This window comes from Silene latifolia, chromosome 9 (genome assembly GCF_048544455.1).
Source record: "Silene latifolia isolate original U9 population chromosome 9, ASM4854445v1, whole genome shotgun sequence".
NCBI lineage: Eukaryota > Viridiplantae > Streptophyta > Magnoliopsida > Caryophyllales > Caryophyllaceae > Silene > Silene latifolia.
In genome coordinates, this window is record NC_133534.1 from 8,312,889 (window position 1) to 8,330,201 (window position 17,313).

General features: G+C 42.7%; 2 protein-coding genes and 1 long non-coding RNA gene across 4 annotated transcripts; 2 read left to right on the forward strand and 1 right to left on the reverse strand.

Annotated features, from left to right (window-relative positions):
* The first annotated feature begins 8,783 nt into the window (after positions 1-8,783).
* LOC141602400 (uncharacterized) lies at positions 8,784-11,404 on the forward strand. The gene is made up of 2 exons (XR_012524428.1): positions 8,784-9,126; positions 10,419-11,404. It is a non-coding gene; the product is annotated as an uncharacterized LOC141602400 (long non-coding RNA).
* Positions 11,405-12,207: 803 nt separating this feature from the next.
* Positions 12,208-12,957, forward strand: LOC141600557 (aspartic proteinase nepenthesin-1-like). The gene has a single exon (XM_074420800.1). The coding sequence runs from the start codon at positions 12,208-12,210 to the stop codon at positions 12,955-12,957; it is 750 nt and encodes a 249-aa protein (XP_074276901.1).
* Positions 12,958-13,523: 566 nt separating this feature from the next.
* On the reverse strand, positions 13,524-15,821 carry LOC141598979 (protein PIN-LIKES 2-like). Of its 2 annotated transcripts, XR_012523692.1 has the most exons (3): positions 15,619-15,821; positions 13,903-15,377; positions 13,524-13,770 (listed from the first exon to the last, which is right to left on the reverse strand). XR_012523692.1 is itself a non-coding variant. In XM_074418832.1 (2 exons), exon 2 carries the CDS (start codon positions 15,349-15,351, stop codon positions 13,999-14,001), a length of 1,353 nt encoding a protein of 450 aa, XP_074274933.1. In that variant the 5' UTR covers positions 15,352-15,377; positions 15,619-15,821; the 3' UTR covers positions 13,788-13,998. The 2 variants fall into 2 exon arrangements, 1 of the variants encoding a protein (XP_074274933.1); XM_074418832.1 differs by lacking the exon at positions 13,524-13,770 and having other exon boundaries at positions 13,788-15,377.
* Positions 15,822-17,313: the final 1,492 nt, after the last annotated feature.

Sequence of the window (17,313 nt, forward strand, 5' to 3'; positions counted from 1 at the left end):
CCGGCGCAACTTACACAAGACTGGTGGACAAAGTGTTCCAAAATCAAAAAGGGCGAAACATTGAGGCTTACGTCGACGATGCTATTGTAAAAAGCAAGTCGACAAATGAGCACTTAGCCGATTTACACGAGACATTTTGTTCACTAACGAAATACAAGATGAAGCTCAACCCAATGAAATGCAACCGGTGTCAAAGGCAGGTAAGTTCCTCGGCGTACTTGTCAGCGCCAGGGGAATTGATGCCAATCCAGACAAAATCCAAGCAATCCTGGACCTGCCGGAGCCGAGGAATCGAAAAGAGGTTATGATGCTGACCGGGAGGATGGCGGCTCTAGCCCGTTTCATCTCTCGGTCAGCCGACAAGAGCACCCCATTCTTCAAAGTGTTGAAGGGGAATAAAGACTTCAGTGGGCGAGAACAGAGCACGACTTTCAAGCAAGCGAAAACTCATCTTGAGACTCTCCCAACCCCGTCGGGCCGATCTTTGGGGAGACGCTATATCTATACATAGCAGTTACCTCGGCCACGGTCAGTGCCGTGATCGTCAGAGAACAAGACAAACAGCAACACCCAATCTACTTTGTCAGCCATACATTGTTGCCCGCCGAAAGAAATTACCCGCTGATTGAAAAAGCAGTCTTTGTTGTCGTCGTTGCCGCAAGGAAACTGAAACCTTACTTCGACGCACATCCCGTGACGGTCTTGACCGACCAACCATTGGAGAAAGCATTGGAAAAATTTGAGCAATCTGGCAGGCTCATCAAATGGGCAGTAAAGCTATCCGGCTTCGGCATTCAATACAAGCCGAGGCCCTCGATAAAGGGGCAGGCACTTGCAGACTTCCTTACCGAGTGCACTTACCAAGAAGAGCAAAACCCCGGGGTATGGGAAGTATACACCGACGGGTCCTCCACGGCGAACAGTTTAGGAGCCGGCATCCTTATCATCGGCCCAAACGGGGACGAGTTTGAGTATGCCTTGAAATTTACCTTCTCGGCGTCCAACAACGAATCCGAGTACGAGGCGGTGATAACGGAAGTCGAGCTAGCTAGGGCTGCCGGGGCGGAGCACATCATTTTGAAAACAGATTCACTTTTAGTGGCTAATCAAATCAAGAGGAAAGTACGAGACTCGAGACGACGGGATGGTAAGATACCTGGAAAGGGTAAAAGCTGACACTTCAAAGTTGAAATCTTTTCAGATACAATGCATTCCAGTGCGAGAACAACCGAGCCGACGCTCTCTCAAAGCTTGCCGTTCAACTATCAAGAATGTCACCGAACCGTTTGGTGGACATCGGGAATGCCAAGAGCATTGCGAGGCCGTCGGCATGGTGGGTAGCATAGAGACCGAGACGACGTGGATGACTCCGATAATGAAATACAAATTGACAAATGAATTTAGGAGGACCGGTCTCTCGCAGAAGATAAAGAGAATCGCAAAGCAAGGTACTTGGTGTTTGAAGGGGAACTGTACGGAGAGGTCCGTGATAAGGCCACTCTTGAAATGTGTCGGCCCAGGCCGACGCGGGAGCTAATCTCGAGAAATTCACGAAGGCATCTGCGGCCATCACATGGGGGCAAGAACACTAGCCCACAAAGCTCTCCGAGCCGGCTACTTCTGGCCCACCATGCTTGCGGATTCCAGAGCCAAAACCAAAAAGTGCAACAACTGTCAAATGCATGCTCCGGTGATACATGCACCTTCCCGAGACTACGCCGGTACTTAGTCCCCTTCCTTTTGCACAGTGGGGGATGGATCTACTAGGGCCATTTCCAACGGCATCCGGAGGAAGAAAGTACTTGATTGTCGTCGTTGACTACTTCACCAAATGGGTTGAAGCTGTAGCAGTACCAGCGAAGACGACGGCGGCCGTAAGGAAGGTAATCTGGGAAAATATCATAACTCGTTTTGGGTTACCCCAAGTCATGGTATTTGACCACGGCCGAGAGTTTTGGAGTGACACAATAATGAACTGGTTGGAAGAACTTGGTATCAAATTTGCATACTCCTCCGTCTGCCACCCACAGAGCAACGGGCAGGCGGAGGCAGCCAATAAAACAATTCTCAACGGTTTGAAAAAGACAGTTGAAGACCTAAAGGGAAGATGGGCCGATGAACTACCCGGCATCCTGTGGTACCTGCGAACCACGGAGAAAGAAGCAACGGGGTACAATCCATTCCACTTAGTCTACGGGTCCGAAGCGATCCCGCGATTGAAGCAACGGTCGGCATTCGAAACGACCACCTTTAACCCGGTTGAAAACGAGGAAGGTTTAAGAACCTCCCTAGACCTGGTCGAAGAAAGCCGAGATACCGGCAGTATATCAAAACCGAATGAGAAGAGCTTACAACCGAAGAGTCCACAAAAGGGACTTAAAAGTAGGAGACCTCGTCCTAAGAAAGTCGGCCGCCACCAACAAAGGAAACATTCATGGAAAATTGACGGCCAACTGGGAAGGTCCCTACAAAGTGGTTGAAGAAATGAGGCCGGGTACATACCGGCTGACAGACATGGAGGGTGTGCCTTTGATGAGCCATTGGAACACTGACAATCTAAGGAAATACTTTGTATAGCGGCGGAGGTGTCCAAAGCAATTGTTGGCACCCCGACGCATGTTTATATCTAATGAAGAATCATCCAAGTTTTCCATCAAAGTGTTTATCTCCTCCGTGGTCATATCGAGGTAGACGCCACGGCCCAAGCCGGGCAGTCACCCCAAGAAGTAGACGCTACGGCAGTCACTACCAGCGCAGTTGATACTCGCGAAGAAAGCGACCAACATGCCTTAGGAACGTATAAGTACAGTTGAGACGCAATTCTAGCCGCCTCGGCCAACCGAAGGCCTGGCAGAGGAAGCGATCAATATGTCTACAGATACGAACACTGTCGCGCCGTAACCCCTAGTCGCCTCGGCCAACCGAAGGCCTGGCAGGGGACACAACGGTCGATACGCTAACATGTTTACAGCGGCGGTTGGGAAGCGCAAATCCGACGCCTCGGCTAGACCGAGAGTGAAAGAGGAAGCGACCAACATGCCAACATGTTTAAAAGACGTTAAACACAGTTGAGATACGCATTCTAACTGCCTCGGTCAGGCCGAAGGTAAAAACGAAAAAGCGCTCAATTAATAACGCAAGAAGACAAGTGAAGAATTGTGATCAAAGCCCCGGCCAAAGCCGAAGGCCAATAAACAACTCTTATTACAAATGTTAAACAAATTACAAGTGAGAAGAATACAGACGACGGCCGTCCCCATAGGGATAAGCCAAAACACAACCTACCAAAGTTTTACAAAAAACAAGGAAAAGAAAAGTAAAAGGTTACAGACATATCGTTTAAGCGCCAAAAGATGGCAGGGAGGCAAGGCTTAATAATTGGCCCCCGAACAGCTAAAGCTATCCGAGATGCCGGGGGAACCTGGTGATAACCGCCCGTCTCCCTATGCTCATTCTGCTGCTGCTTGCTCGCCATCGGCGACGTCGTGAAACATCATCTTTGGTGGGCGACCGGGCCGACTGGTCGGCTTCACTCGCCCGCCTTGACCTCTCAGCCTCCTCCTTGGCCGCCTTCGCAATTTCAGCACGGGCCGCCTTCTCCGCAACCTCCTCTTCCTCCTTCTTCACCTTTGCTTCCTCAGCAGCCTTCGCCTCCGCGGCCTTCTCCTTAGCTTCGAGCTTATCATCGAGCAGCTCGTCAAACTTTGGCCACGGAAAGGAGCCATCAAGAGGAAAGAGCTCCCCAATCACTTCCCTGGCAGCTTCTTCGGCCAGGTCCCGGTATTGGGCACACATGTTAGGGAGGACAACGGTTTGGAGTGTCTCAATGTCCTCCTCCCTTTGGGTGATGATAGCATCCTTATTTCGAACCACCTTCCCCTGGGCCTGAAACATGGACTTCCATTGGTCCCTCTTATGAGCATTGAAGTCGGCGACGGCCTGAAGCTTGTTACGCTCCTCCAGCAGCTTAGCAACTTCAGCCTCTGCAGCCTCAGCCTTGGCTCTCTCATCAAGGACTGCCTTTTCAGCATCCTCCTTAAGTTTTCGCTCAGCAGAGACAGCCTTTTCAGCCTCAGCCTTGGCTCCCTCAGCTTCCTTCTCCGCAGCAGCGAGTTGAAGCCTGAGCCGCTCTAGCTGTGGGGCAGCTTCAGCCATGGCCTTTTCTTGCTCCACAATGAGAGCACCGGCCACATCAGTCCACTTCGACAGCAGCCTAGCTAAACTTATACCCTCCGACCTGATCTGGGCAGGGGTAGGCTTCGGGAAGGAAGAAACGACGGTGGCATCTTTACCACCCGTCTGCAAAGGTTGCTTCTCAGCATGCCGATCAACAGTGTGTCCGGCAGACGGAGGCGGTTTATCTACAAAAAATTCAATCAAGGCATCTGTGTCAACAGTCATGGATATACCAAAGAGCCTGTCATCAGGAACGCCTAATGAACCGGCTAAGTCTGAGCCACAGGTTAGATCTGTACCAGTCTTGGCCTTCTTGGCCGGAGGACCCGTTTCTTTGCCGGCCCGGCGAGAGCAGACGATGGCAGCGAGCGAAGCGGCGGCGCGGCCGCGTCTCTTTCTCTTACGAAAGAGAGGAGATTCTTACGCCACGGTGACCTCGTCCTCGGCGATAATATCGACGATCTCCACCGTTTCCTTTTGGAGTGAAGGGAGTGGAGGTGGAAGTGATGTCGACGCCGTCGCCGCCGAAGACTTTGTTTTCCGCGTTCGGCGCGGCATGTTACCAGCAACCTTCGCCTGGGCCGCCTTCACATCTAAGCCCTTCCGCTGCTGATCCATGAGATCATTTGGCGCCGGCCTGCGATCACGGGCCTGGGCCTTTGGATGAAAATCAACGACTGTCTTGTCCTTGGCAAGCCCCATTCTCCGGAGGATATCCTCAGACAGGTCCGGGCCAAAATGGTCTGCAAAAGAAACGAAGCAAGAGTTAGGAAGAAGAAATAAATCAAAGTTCAAAAACAGAAACATTAAGAGCAGAATGGGCCTCACACCGACCCCACTCACCCCGTCCGAGGGCCGGTATGAGGCCGACATGGCAGAGCAGCTCATCCTGAAGAATGATCTGCGTCGGGGGAATCCATCTCTTCGGCACCCCATTCTTCTCCGCCTCAAACAGCCTCATCGCCAGCTTCTCATTCGCATTAAGAGGGACCTTGCTGGCGTCCATCTTAAGCTTACTCTGGGTGACCCATCTGTCATGCTCCGCCTTACTCTCGCACCGCAAATTGACTTCGTGCTGGGAGGACCGGGGCAGCGGATAGTCATCCGGCACCTCAACGTACACCCACCGCTCTTTCCAGTCCTTGCAGGAAGAAAGCTTATCAACGGAGACATACCCCGGCTCCGTCTGCACGCTGTACCATCCAACGTGACCAGGGGCTGACGGCCGAAGGTGGTGAAGCCGACGGAATAGATTAACCGTTGGGACCTCCCCCTTGAAGAGACAAAGCCAGACAAAGCCGACTATGGTCCTAATAGCCAACGGGTGCAGTTGGGCCACGGCGACGTTCATGGCTCTAATTATGGCCATAATGTATTCATTCAGCGGAAACCGGAGCCCGTACTCCAGGTGCCGGATGTATACGCCGGTGCAACCCGGGGGAGGGCAACAGACGGCCTGACCCTCCTCAGGGATAACAATTTTGTATCCCCTGCCGAAGTGGAAATGGCCCTCGAAAAGTGTTTCGCCAGAACAACTGGCAAACTTGTGGGTCCAAGCACGGTCAGGGCAGACCTTACAGGCGTCGCCGTGATCCATGATATACTGCCTCCCCTTCATTAGGACGAGTCCTTCCAACATCATCACCGTCATCATCACCGTCATCATCAACATCATCATCATCCTCCCAATCCTCTAGAGCTTTTGGATCGACTTCAGGAGAAGGAGACCTAGGGCCCCCGGACTTTATCGGAATGGCGGCTAGTGCCTCCTCTTCATCAAAGCGCGACGGGGAACCCCCCGGCGCAGGTTTACTAGGCCCGGCATCAGCAGAAGACATGTTCACAACAAAAACTTAAACAATTGAAAAGTTGGAAATTTTGTTTGTTTACCTTGGGAAGAGTGTCACGCCGAGTAACGATTCTGAAGATTAGAAGAGAAAGAAGCCCTTTGAAAAGTTTAGAGAGAATAAAATTTTAGAGAAAATGAAATTGGTGGCCAATTTCAGGGGCTAACTGCCCTATTTATAGAGGAAAGCCCATGAAGAAGGACCAATCAGGGCTCAGCCCATGAAACGTCAGCCAATCAGCAAACAGACACGTGTCAGACATGCAGCCATGGAATGTCAATCGTCGCAACAGTTGAACGTCAATCAACGCAACAGTGACCAAACGTCTTCAACACGCCCCTTCATATCTCTTTGCCTATCCATCTTCCTCAACAAACTCCTAAGTATCCGTTCTCCGCCGGCCACATGATCAACCAAGCCAGATACCGGCCGGGGGCAATCAGAAACAACCGGCACTCTTCACCCTGGTCTCGGCCAGCGTCATTTTTCTTTTCCACATCGGATGTCCATTACACAACCATGTGGAGGGGGGATATAGTACGGCCATAACACGATCAAGCCGAGGAAGAAGCTCGCCGATGCAGAAAATTTTTACTTGCGCAGAATACGCTCAACACTCATCGAAGGTCCATACCACGGCATAGACTACGCTGGGGGCAAATTGATGGGGCATATTCTGCACCCGCTGACCGAGTCAACATACTGAGCAAGGTCAAAGATATTCACAGCAAGTCAACGACTTGACTGACCCTAACCGACGCGGCCGTCGGCTTTGTCTCTTGGGTCTCGGCGGGACAACTAGCCAGCCGGGGCACATATCCGCGAACTCATATCCAAGACCCCTCGGCGGCGAGTCAACAGGGCCCGCCGGCCTGCCATGGGTCCCTCGGCCGAGGGTAGATCAGTCTTTCCACCTGCTAGCCACTTGGCCACTTGGCCACTACGTGACAAAAGGTGAAAGTCTATAAATACTCCTCAACCCTCATTGAGGAAAGGATCCACAATTTAACCTAAACACCTCATAATCTGGTAATATCTTCCTTATCTCTCTACAATATATACTTCGCCAAGTAACATACGACTTAATCCTTTTAAGTTTACTGACTTGAGCGTCGGAGTGAGTTCGCTCGGTACAAAGCCGAGCCCTCAGTTTGTTCATCGTTTCAGGAGACCGAAAGGAGGATTCAATCAAAGACATCATTCTACAAGCACAGGTGGTAACATATAACTGCTCTGGAATTACACCCGGAACACTAATAAGTAAGTTGTTTTTATATACAACGAAATCGTCTCACCGTGTAAAACCGTCTCATGTAATAACGACTGTATTAATGTTATTGTCTTTACTATATTAAAATATCAACAACTCTCCTATAGAACCGTCCTATAGCATAGGACTGGCCCAATAGGAGAAAAGTCCAAGGAAAAACATTGAGATATTAAGTTTTTGATTTTATTTTGATAACTTTATACTTTATAATGAAAACTAACATATTTAAATATATAAGTTATTAATTTAAAATATTAGGTTATTAAAATAAAAGTATTATTTCATATTTTTATTAAGTAATTTTGTTGGGCCTTATGCTATTGGGTTAGTCTTATCTAAATATAAGTCTTATAGAACAATTTGTGTTAAAATATTGTCGAATGATATTCTTACTTATAATTTTGTATATTTGAATTTCAATATTTCTACATTTTCTTCATTCATAATTTAATAATAACAATTGTTTAATAAGTAACCCCGTGCAATTTTTGCACGGGATTAAAACTAGTGATCGTGTAAAGATGAGAAAACATTTTTGTAAATGACCACTAACTAATAGTACGGCTCATTTTGACAAGGAGTTCAAGAATATAATTGAGGTTTGGCCCAAAGCAGAAAATATCGTATAAATATGTACAATAAAGATGACTAGACTGTATAGAAACCCAATAATAAAAATATATCAACGTTTCCGCAATTTAGAAACTTTTTTCTTTAAAGTTGGTCAATAATAAATAACCTTTTTTGAACAAGATGATTTTCATCAAAATTAAATCAATTAGTCTTGCTTATAACCGTTGTAAATTATAGCGGAGGGGTGTATCACCCTATCACCCCGAAAAAAGGTGTTAGTTGGGTTGGATTTATACCCCCGTTGTAAATAATAACGGATGTAAACAAGAATTTGTGAAAATATAAATACAAAATGTTAAAGGTATAATGTATATTTTTTTGGTTCAAAAATGTATAATGTATATTGAATGTTTGGAAGCATTCTCATCGCATAATGTATATTGAATTATGTACATTTATGAGTAATTCTGGCGGTACTCCTCACATACAAGTCATTATAGTATTCCACTTGGGTGGATTGTGTTTGTGGGTGAGGAGTACCGTCCTCCGGGAGGACGGTGGAATTACTCATAAATGTACATAATTCAATATACATTATGCGATGAGAATGATTCCAAACATTCAATATACATTATACATTTTTGAACCAAAAAAATATGATATAGAGCATGAATGCATTAAAACATTGTATGTTTCTTTTCTTAATATGTATATACATTAGAAAGGAGATTAATGGTTGCATTTCATTAGATTAAGGATTAATTGTCAAGTATAAATACAAAATGTTAGGCTACAAATAAGGAACTAAATACAACAAACTAGGCAATAAATAATAATTAAATAATTTGCATACTTATTAATATTCTCTCACATTATCCATTCATGTTCTATAAATTACATAATTCACATAAATTGTTAAACACTGTTGCTAAAAAAAAAACGGTTTTTCTAACGCGTGCCCTAAGGGCACACGTTAATAGTTGATTAGGCATAGGTTAAGCATTATCATTAGTTAAGATTCCCACATTTACCTTAATTATCTTTTATTTTTCTCTCTCCCAAATATTCTCTTATCTCCCTAATATTTTCTTTCCTTCCTCCCAAATATTGCTTCTCCCACCGTTAAATTTTTTTCTACAGAAGTTTTGCATCAATAAAACTTATACCAATTTTATGCTCCATAAATCAATTTTTCATCTACCCAAAATCAACAATGAGCAATCTAATCAGTTATGATGCAACAGACTCTCCTTCCGCAAGGTATGTGGTTTTTCTTTACGAATTGTGTCCTGTATAAATTGTTGTATCTTCCTTCGTCCAGTTCTTGCAGACCTCTAAAAGATGGTTGCAAATTCATAGAAACCAGTGTCTAATATCAAAGACTTCGGTTTACAAATCTTGAAAACTAGATCAGTCTACAGGGAAATTAAAAATTTGTATAAATTCACTAATGTTTTAGGGAAGAAATGCTCCTTGTTTGTCAAGATAGCCTGTATATGTGGACTTCGATATGATAAAACTTGCTTTGTTTTACAGGGAGGAGGTGCCCTAATATATACTTCGTAATTTGCATGCCAAACATGTATTGGTTGTCATGTTGCTAATTTATTTCAAGTATATAGGAAAAATTTTTTCCAAAATGGGGCTTAAACACAAAGAAATTAACGGAATAAGTTGAATTCCAAAATATTTACCCAAAATGGGTCCACGTAGGATCGATTTTTACGAAGCTGGGCGAAGAGGTCAAGTCGCTAGGGCGGAGGACGACTTTAAGTCAAATCTCTCTCCCGGAGAGCGACTTGTTCACTGGTAATATTCACAATTTCACACCAAATATCCCCTTCCCCTCATCAATCATCTTGCTCATTCAATCATTCCCCAGAGAAAAAAACCCCAATTCCAAAACCCTAACATTAGCATACTCGAATTTTCCTAAAGAAACCCTCAAATCAATCAACTATTTTAATTAAAACTCAAATGATTAGTCTCTATGCAATATCAAACAAGTATTTGGGTCTTCCTTGTTCAATCTCCATTGAAATCCAATTTTCAACATGATTACTTGGTGTTGTTGATTTGGTACGTTGTTGTTGTTGATGATGATGATTCTTTATCGGCAATGCAAATGGAGGAATGGAAAATGAAATTAGACTGCCCAGATCCACCAAATCGCTTACGATGATGACGACTTGAGCTCAAGTCGCTCAGGGGGACGACGATCTCGGCTCAAATCGCTCTCCGCCTGGGCGATTTGACTGCATATCACAAAGTCTAGGTTTGGCTTCCTTTTAACTCACACCTTGGGTATGGTCGCTGAGCCGGTGAGCGACTTGAATCCAAGTCTAGCTTCGGTGATGACGTGGACCCATTTTGGGTAAATACTTTGAAATCACAACCATTTCGTTAATTTCTTTGTGTTTGGGCACCATTTTGGAAAAAAATTCTATATAGGATGTCATGTTGGGTGTTGGTGTGACGTCGTGTCTTACGCTGTTCATTTCTTTAGCAAATGATTGATACTTTAATTATACAATAAAAACTTGTGTTTGCAGGTCAAATGTAATTCGGTTTTTTGACTTGAACAATGAACCAGAAGATGAAATACTCCAGTTCGAAAATAATGAAGTTGTTAAACTAAATGAAATTGAGGAAAATATTGATAGAAACTCTTTTGAACCCTTTGTTGGTCAATGTTTTCTAAGTGAAGAGGAGGCTTATTTGTTTTACGAGAATTTCGCTAGAGATAATGGGTTTTCAATTCGTAGAGGTCGGTTTGAAACTAAGAATGGAAAAATGGTTAGGCGAGATTTTTTTTGTCATCGAGAAGGATTTCCAAGAGTGAAAATGGTAGAGCCGTCTAAGGAGCAGCGAAACAGGCCATCAACGAGGTGTGGTTGTAACGCTGTTATGCGTATAACTCTTAAAAAATCTTGTGACATTTTTCTCGAAGAGTGGCATGTTACCCAATTTAATTCACATCATAACCATCAACTTTTGTCAGCTACTCAAGTGCGATTTCTTCCTTCTTATCGCTCCATATCTAAAGAAGATGAGCAACAACTTATGTTGTATAAAAATGTTGGTCTTTCAGTCAGACAAATAATACGAGTGATGGAGCTCCAGAAAAATGTCAAATATGGCGATTTACCAATTTTTAAAGAAAGATGTTCATAATTTTAGAAAGGTCGTCCGAAATTCAGGCGCGAAATAGGTGGAAAAGAAGCTGCACAAAAGCAAAGTAGAAATTGTTCTTTTTGTAAAAAGCCCGGACATAAAATTACAACATGTCCAGAAAAGGAAAACATTCATGTAAATACTGTCCCGGTTGATGCTAAGAAGAGGAGAAAAGACTCCCAAACAAGAGAAGGCTTAAATCCAATTTTTTGTTTAAAGGAGTAGAATAAATTTAGAGACTTTATTGTATCTTTTGAAATTTTATTTTTTGTCTCTTGCAATTTTATTTGAGTTTTTGAAAATTGTTATAAGTGATTATGACTTTCATCAATTAAGTTCAATAAATTCCATTACTGTTTTTTCACTGTCAATATATTCTAATTAATTGTATTTGTAGTTGATTAAGAACAATTATGTACTAGGTAGATTTTTTTCTTAAAAAATAAAAAAAAAGTCAAACTTAATGGCATATAACAAAAACCAACGTGGGAGAAGCAATATTTGGGAGAAAGGAAGGAAAATCTTAGGGAGATAAGAGAATATTTGGGAGAGAGAAAAATAAAAGATAATAAAGGTAAATGGGGGAATCTTAATTAATGATAATGCTTAACCTATGCCTAATCAACTATTAACGTGTGCCCTTAGGGCACGCGTTAGAAAAACCGAAAAAAAAAACATAAATTGTTAAACAGAAACCTCCTTAAACAAAAGAAAGCATACAATGTCTAACATTAAAAATATACACAGAGTTATTATTTTTCTGTACCTTATAATTATTGATGCTATATCGTCAATCTTTAGTATCAATGGATTAACGATGAGAATGATTCCAATAGACTCGCACCATTTACAAATTGTTCCAGAAAAATTTACTATCTATGAACGACTTCAATTTTTTAACAACGTGACAATGTCACGTATATCCAATCGTCGAAACCGTTTATTCGTCGATGGAATCAAGTCGCCATTGTCATTAATTCAGAACAGTGTATTTGTAACTCAACTTCATTTAAGTGAAGGTGATACAACTTACTCTCCTTATGTAGTTCTAGACACCGGTTCTGAAGTAACTTGGGTTCAGTGTAAAGGCTGCAATCCTTGTTTTGAGTTAGATTAGCATTTGGATGTGCACTCGAAAGCAAAAACCTCAAATTTGGTTCAACTAACATGAATGTAAACGTTGTAGCCGGTATATTTGGGCTTAGTGCGAAACCTAAATCGCTCTTAGCCCAACTTGATGCTCAAACCCACGGTAGAATTTTTTACTGTATACCACCGGTTAAAGATTTTACTTTAACAGAATCAACTATTTACTTTGGTAATGATGCTCAAATCAGTGGTGATGCTACTAGACAAGTTAAAACCATCTCAATGCAAAGTGGTATGTATTACTATTTGTCATTAAGTGGAATTAGTGTTAATAAAAAACGACTACCAATCAACCCGTCCATCTTTGAATATGTAGAAGGAGATGAGACAAAGGGTTTTTTCATCGACTCTGGAACACCTTTTACTGTGTTAGCAAAAAGTGCATATAATCCTTTGCGACAAGCAATAGTCAAATTCTTTCGTGATGGCTATGGTTGGTTACCTAGATCGGCCAAACAAGCTTTTGATCTTTGTTACGCGGCATACCCTCGTTATGATCAAAATCGATTTCCAGTTGTAGTTCTTCATTTCTTGAGTAACGACCAAGTTGGCGAGATTGATATGGTATTGAGCAAGGAACACTTGTTTGTTGAGATCGAAGACCTCTTTGGTGAAAAAGAAGGATTTTGTATGATGGTGGTACCTGTTGATGACCCTGATCAGTCCATACTTCGTTCGTTTCAACAAGTTAATTTTGGGATTTTTTACGATGTTCATAATAGACGTTTGTCTTTCGTTCCTCAAAATTGCCATGAAAACATATCATAGGCTTATGTTATTATGCTTTCATTTGTTTTAAACTAAGAAAGGCAAGTCTCTGGTAGTTGCAATGTATGTTGCAGCAACATTCATGCGGATATAAAATAAATTTAAACATTATACGCTACTCGAATACGATGTGTCTCGGGAGTTTGATACGGGTATAATTGTTCATCAGTGTGACGAAGAAAACGAAAAAGGAACTCCGAGCCAAAGCAAAACCAACGATCAGGTAGCAAACCATATTATTGTTTCTGTAAGAACAGGGTGTGCATCAGGAATGCCTTCAGCATTCCATTAACGCAGGTCGGAAACAAATAAGAATTCCTGTGAGAAAAGGGTGTGCATAAGGATTCAGGAATGCCTTCAGCATTCTCTCTACGCTCAATTGTTTCGGCTTGAGTTCAGGGATACAGTAGAGGAATCTATATGCCGCCCCTTCTGATAATATGTGGACATGAGTCGAGTTGCATCAGGACTGTCTTAAACATTCTCTCCAAGCTCTCAATCTGTTCTGAATGTTTTTACCATAACAATAGGTTGACATAACCGTTCATACTCTTTACGCAAGTAGATGGAAGAAATACTTAGTACACCGTTATTAGTATAGAAATGTCGACAAAACATTCACATACAACAGCCTTACAGCAGCAAAAACTATGTAGAATACATCTAAGTACTATCAAACATATATAAGGTTTTCATCTCTTAAACAAGTGGTCAGGGGTTCGATTCCTAACTCTTGCGAATGAAAAGGTCAAACTTGGAAGGAGTCAACCCATTAAATTGCCTTCAATAGCCCGAAGAAGATTGCCCCAACTCCTGGCCACACCATAAAAAAAAAAAAAAAAAAAAAAAACATATAAAAGGCTTCTTCAATAGGATCAAGTCCGATCAACTAGTAAAAAAAATAAATCACAGGAAAAGGACGCGGGTCGGATAGCATGTACCTACATTTTGACCCATGTCGTGAGACCAGAGGTAGCGACTTCTTATTCTTCCACGCTTTTGTTGCGCATTGGATCAAGAACCGCGGACCTGAATGCTTAGTTAAATGAAGGACAACAGCTTAAAGTAGATGACAATATACAGTGAAAGAGAGCCAAGAGCCAAAATGTGCTGCCAAAACAAAAGCGCGGATGCTTCCCTGACAGCATAGCCTCTCAAGCTAGCAATTGCACCAAGTAAGATGGCACTAGGAGTGGTGTATTGCAAGAAGAGCACAAATAGGTACATCTGATCGCCCTCGACAGTGATGTTTAATTTATCAGCAAGTGCAACTATACCAATCCCGAAAATAGGAAGAACCAAGAGCCTTGCCACTATAATACCAATTGTAGTTCGATGTCCTAGAGCTGATTCATTAGGTCCCTCGGCAAGCATACCTCCAAGTATGAGCATCACAGCCGGGATTGTTGCCCCGGCCAAGATATCCAAACTGTCGGTCATGAATGACAAAGGGGCATCATATCCAAAGAAAAACGCTTTTAGATGAGGTACAATCCCAACAAGTATGGCTAATAGTGAAGCAATGGTTGGAGGTTGAAGTATATGTTGAATTGGCGTTTGCTCGGCAACAACCCTAATTTTTCTAACAACCCTAGGAGCAGCAAAGCATGTAACTGACAGAGGGCTATCACCCCTTGTGATTGCCCCCTCTTTCGGGTCAAATTCTGGTAAGCTCGAGAGACTAGAGATGCTATTAAAAACCCTAGCTATGAAGGGTTTTTTCGAGTGTTCAGTCTCTTTATCCCCTATACCAGGCCACTCTGCATCCACTAAAAGCGGTGCACTAACATCATCAGACTGTTCTACTCCCTCAGTCTCCGTCTCTTCCTGAACAATCTCATAGTACTCCAAAGGAGGCTCCATCATATGATAAACAAGAGTATAAACAAGAATGACAGCAACCCATTGAGCAAACGAGACATAAGCGACCCCTTTCCGAGGACAATCAGGCCCAAATGGATTATCTGCACTATGACAGACAGAACTGACAATTGCAAGAGGCAAATTCCCGGTATTCCCAAACCCGGTCATGATAACTACAAATCTATTAAACTGAGGAGGCGGGCGACAAATAAGAACCACCACATACCCCAACAAACACCCAATTGCTGTACTAAGAAGTACATTAACCGGAATAAACCACCATTGAATGAAATTCTCAAGAGTCATAGATTGACCCAAATGAGTAAAGATCAAACATGGCAAGAACAAAGCAAAAACAAGCTTGCTGAGTAACTTAAAGGTTGATCTTGGGATCATTTCGAACCGCGAAAGCATTAATCCAATCATTGTTAAGCTCAGTAATTTCAACAGAGGAATAATTGCACTTAGAACATCATCTCGTTCAGATTTCATCTTATTTTCATATAACAACCTCGTAATTACCTCTGCCATTATTTCCTGTTTATTAATTGATCAATCTGCACATCAAATACCCAAAATTTGTAAAGAACAATAAATCTCTTTTAAGACGGTTGTAAGCGTGAAACGCACCCAAAACACGATATAAACACTTATTGGCTATACGGGTTGTTTTAAATCCGTTTCACGCTTACAACCGTATTTGTAAAGATTAAAACTTGACAAATTAAACATAAACAATTTGACGGGAAATCACAAAAAAGGGTACAGCAGTAAAGAATTAACAGAAAGGGGATGTACCTGAGAGAAAGAGGGAGATTTGCACGTTGAAAAACAGATGCGTAGAGATTGGATGAGAAGATACAACCTTTGAATCAATGAGTATATGATTATTGATTAATCAGTTTAGTGAGTGAGGAAGGGAGATACGACCTGTGGAATCTATGATTAATAATTTGGTTGTTAGAATGATAGTGATGTATGTGAACTTGTGAATATTCTAGCAGACCTGTTATACGGGTATACTCCGTATAATGCTTTTTTGGCAATCATTGACCCGACTTGAATGAAATACAACACGAATTCAATATGAAGTTAGTGGATTGGTATTATAGATATTGTGACTAGACCTGGCAAAATCAACCCGACCCGAAAAGAATGACCCGAGACCCGAAATTGACCCGAATTGCTGAACCCGAACGACACCCGAAGCCCGAAGTGACCCGACCCGACCCGAAAATGACCCGAGCTTTCATGGACCCGTAACAGACCCGACCCGAAATGACCAATCCGAAACCACTCAACCCGAAAATGACCCGACAAACTATAACTTTAATTGACCCTAATAGACTTGAAATGTCTCTCTTCTCTTAATCTTTGACCCGAAAATGACCTGACCCGAATTAACCCGACCTGCTTGACCCGAAACACACCCGACCAACAAACCCGAAATAGACCCATAACCCGAAATGAACTGACCCGATCCGAACTAACCCGAAAATTTGAGAAACCCGGAATGACCCGACCCAAACTGGCCCAACCCGAACCCGACCCGGTTGACCCGTTTGCCAGGTCTAATTGTGACCCATAAACCTGATAAAATTGAACTGATGAATGACTTGACACGTTTTCAACCCGATACCCAAAATTAAGATCCGAGTTTAACCTGAACAACTTTTTATAATTCACATGAAAAGTTTTATCGGAACATCGTCTTTCCATGGTAAACTAAATATGTCCATATTGATAGACACTCGTCTCAAAATGGGGATAATAATTATTCGAGGGAAATGAAGAATAATTTTTGCAGCACATAGTTTTAAAGTGAAAATGAGGGGTACCTCTTAGAAAATAAAAATGAGTGATGATTTTCGCGGCACATAGTTTACTCATTATAGTAAGCTTTTTCCATTTCTCCCTCATTTTCGTACTGAAGGAGAGGAAAATGAAAAAAGATTGTACTACATACATGATATATACGGTATTAAAAAGAAAGAAAACATCCAACTTCACCACCAACCTCCCCTATTACCTCACATCTCAACCACTGTCCCTCTTTAACCACCCAGCTGCCCTCCGGCGAAGGGAGCAAAACCGATGGCTAGGTGTCCCGGGGATACCGGCCACCACTGACCCCATGTCTCACCGCCCTAATCACCCACTAATATCTACCAACCTCTTTAAACGTCCCCTTTTCATCACCACCACCTAAACGCCTCCAAGTAAAGGTGTGCAAAATCCGGTCCAGACTGTAAAAATAGATCGGTCCGGATCGGAATTGATCGCACTAAAACCGGAATTAAAAATTCTAGTCCGATCTCTAGTCCAACATTTTTTAAGATTCCTGTTTCTGAACCGGAAAGCCGGAATTATTTTTTTCCTTAAAATATTATTTAAAAAATATTGTGTGTCTATTTAATCCGGTCCAATGCACTAGATTTTGGATCGGAATTTGAAAAAATTGGTATGTAAAGACAAATTCCGGTTTAACAGGTC

Coding starts and splice junctions, on each gene's coding strand:
- LOC141600557 (XM_074420800.1), top strand. CDS start 12,208: ATGAATGTAAACGTTGTAGCCGGTATATTTGGGCTTAGTGCGAAACCT.
- LOC141598979 (XM_074418832.1), bottom strand. CDS start 15,351: ATGGCAGAGGTAATTACGAGGTTGTTATATGAAAATAAGATGAAATCT.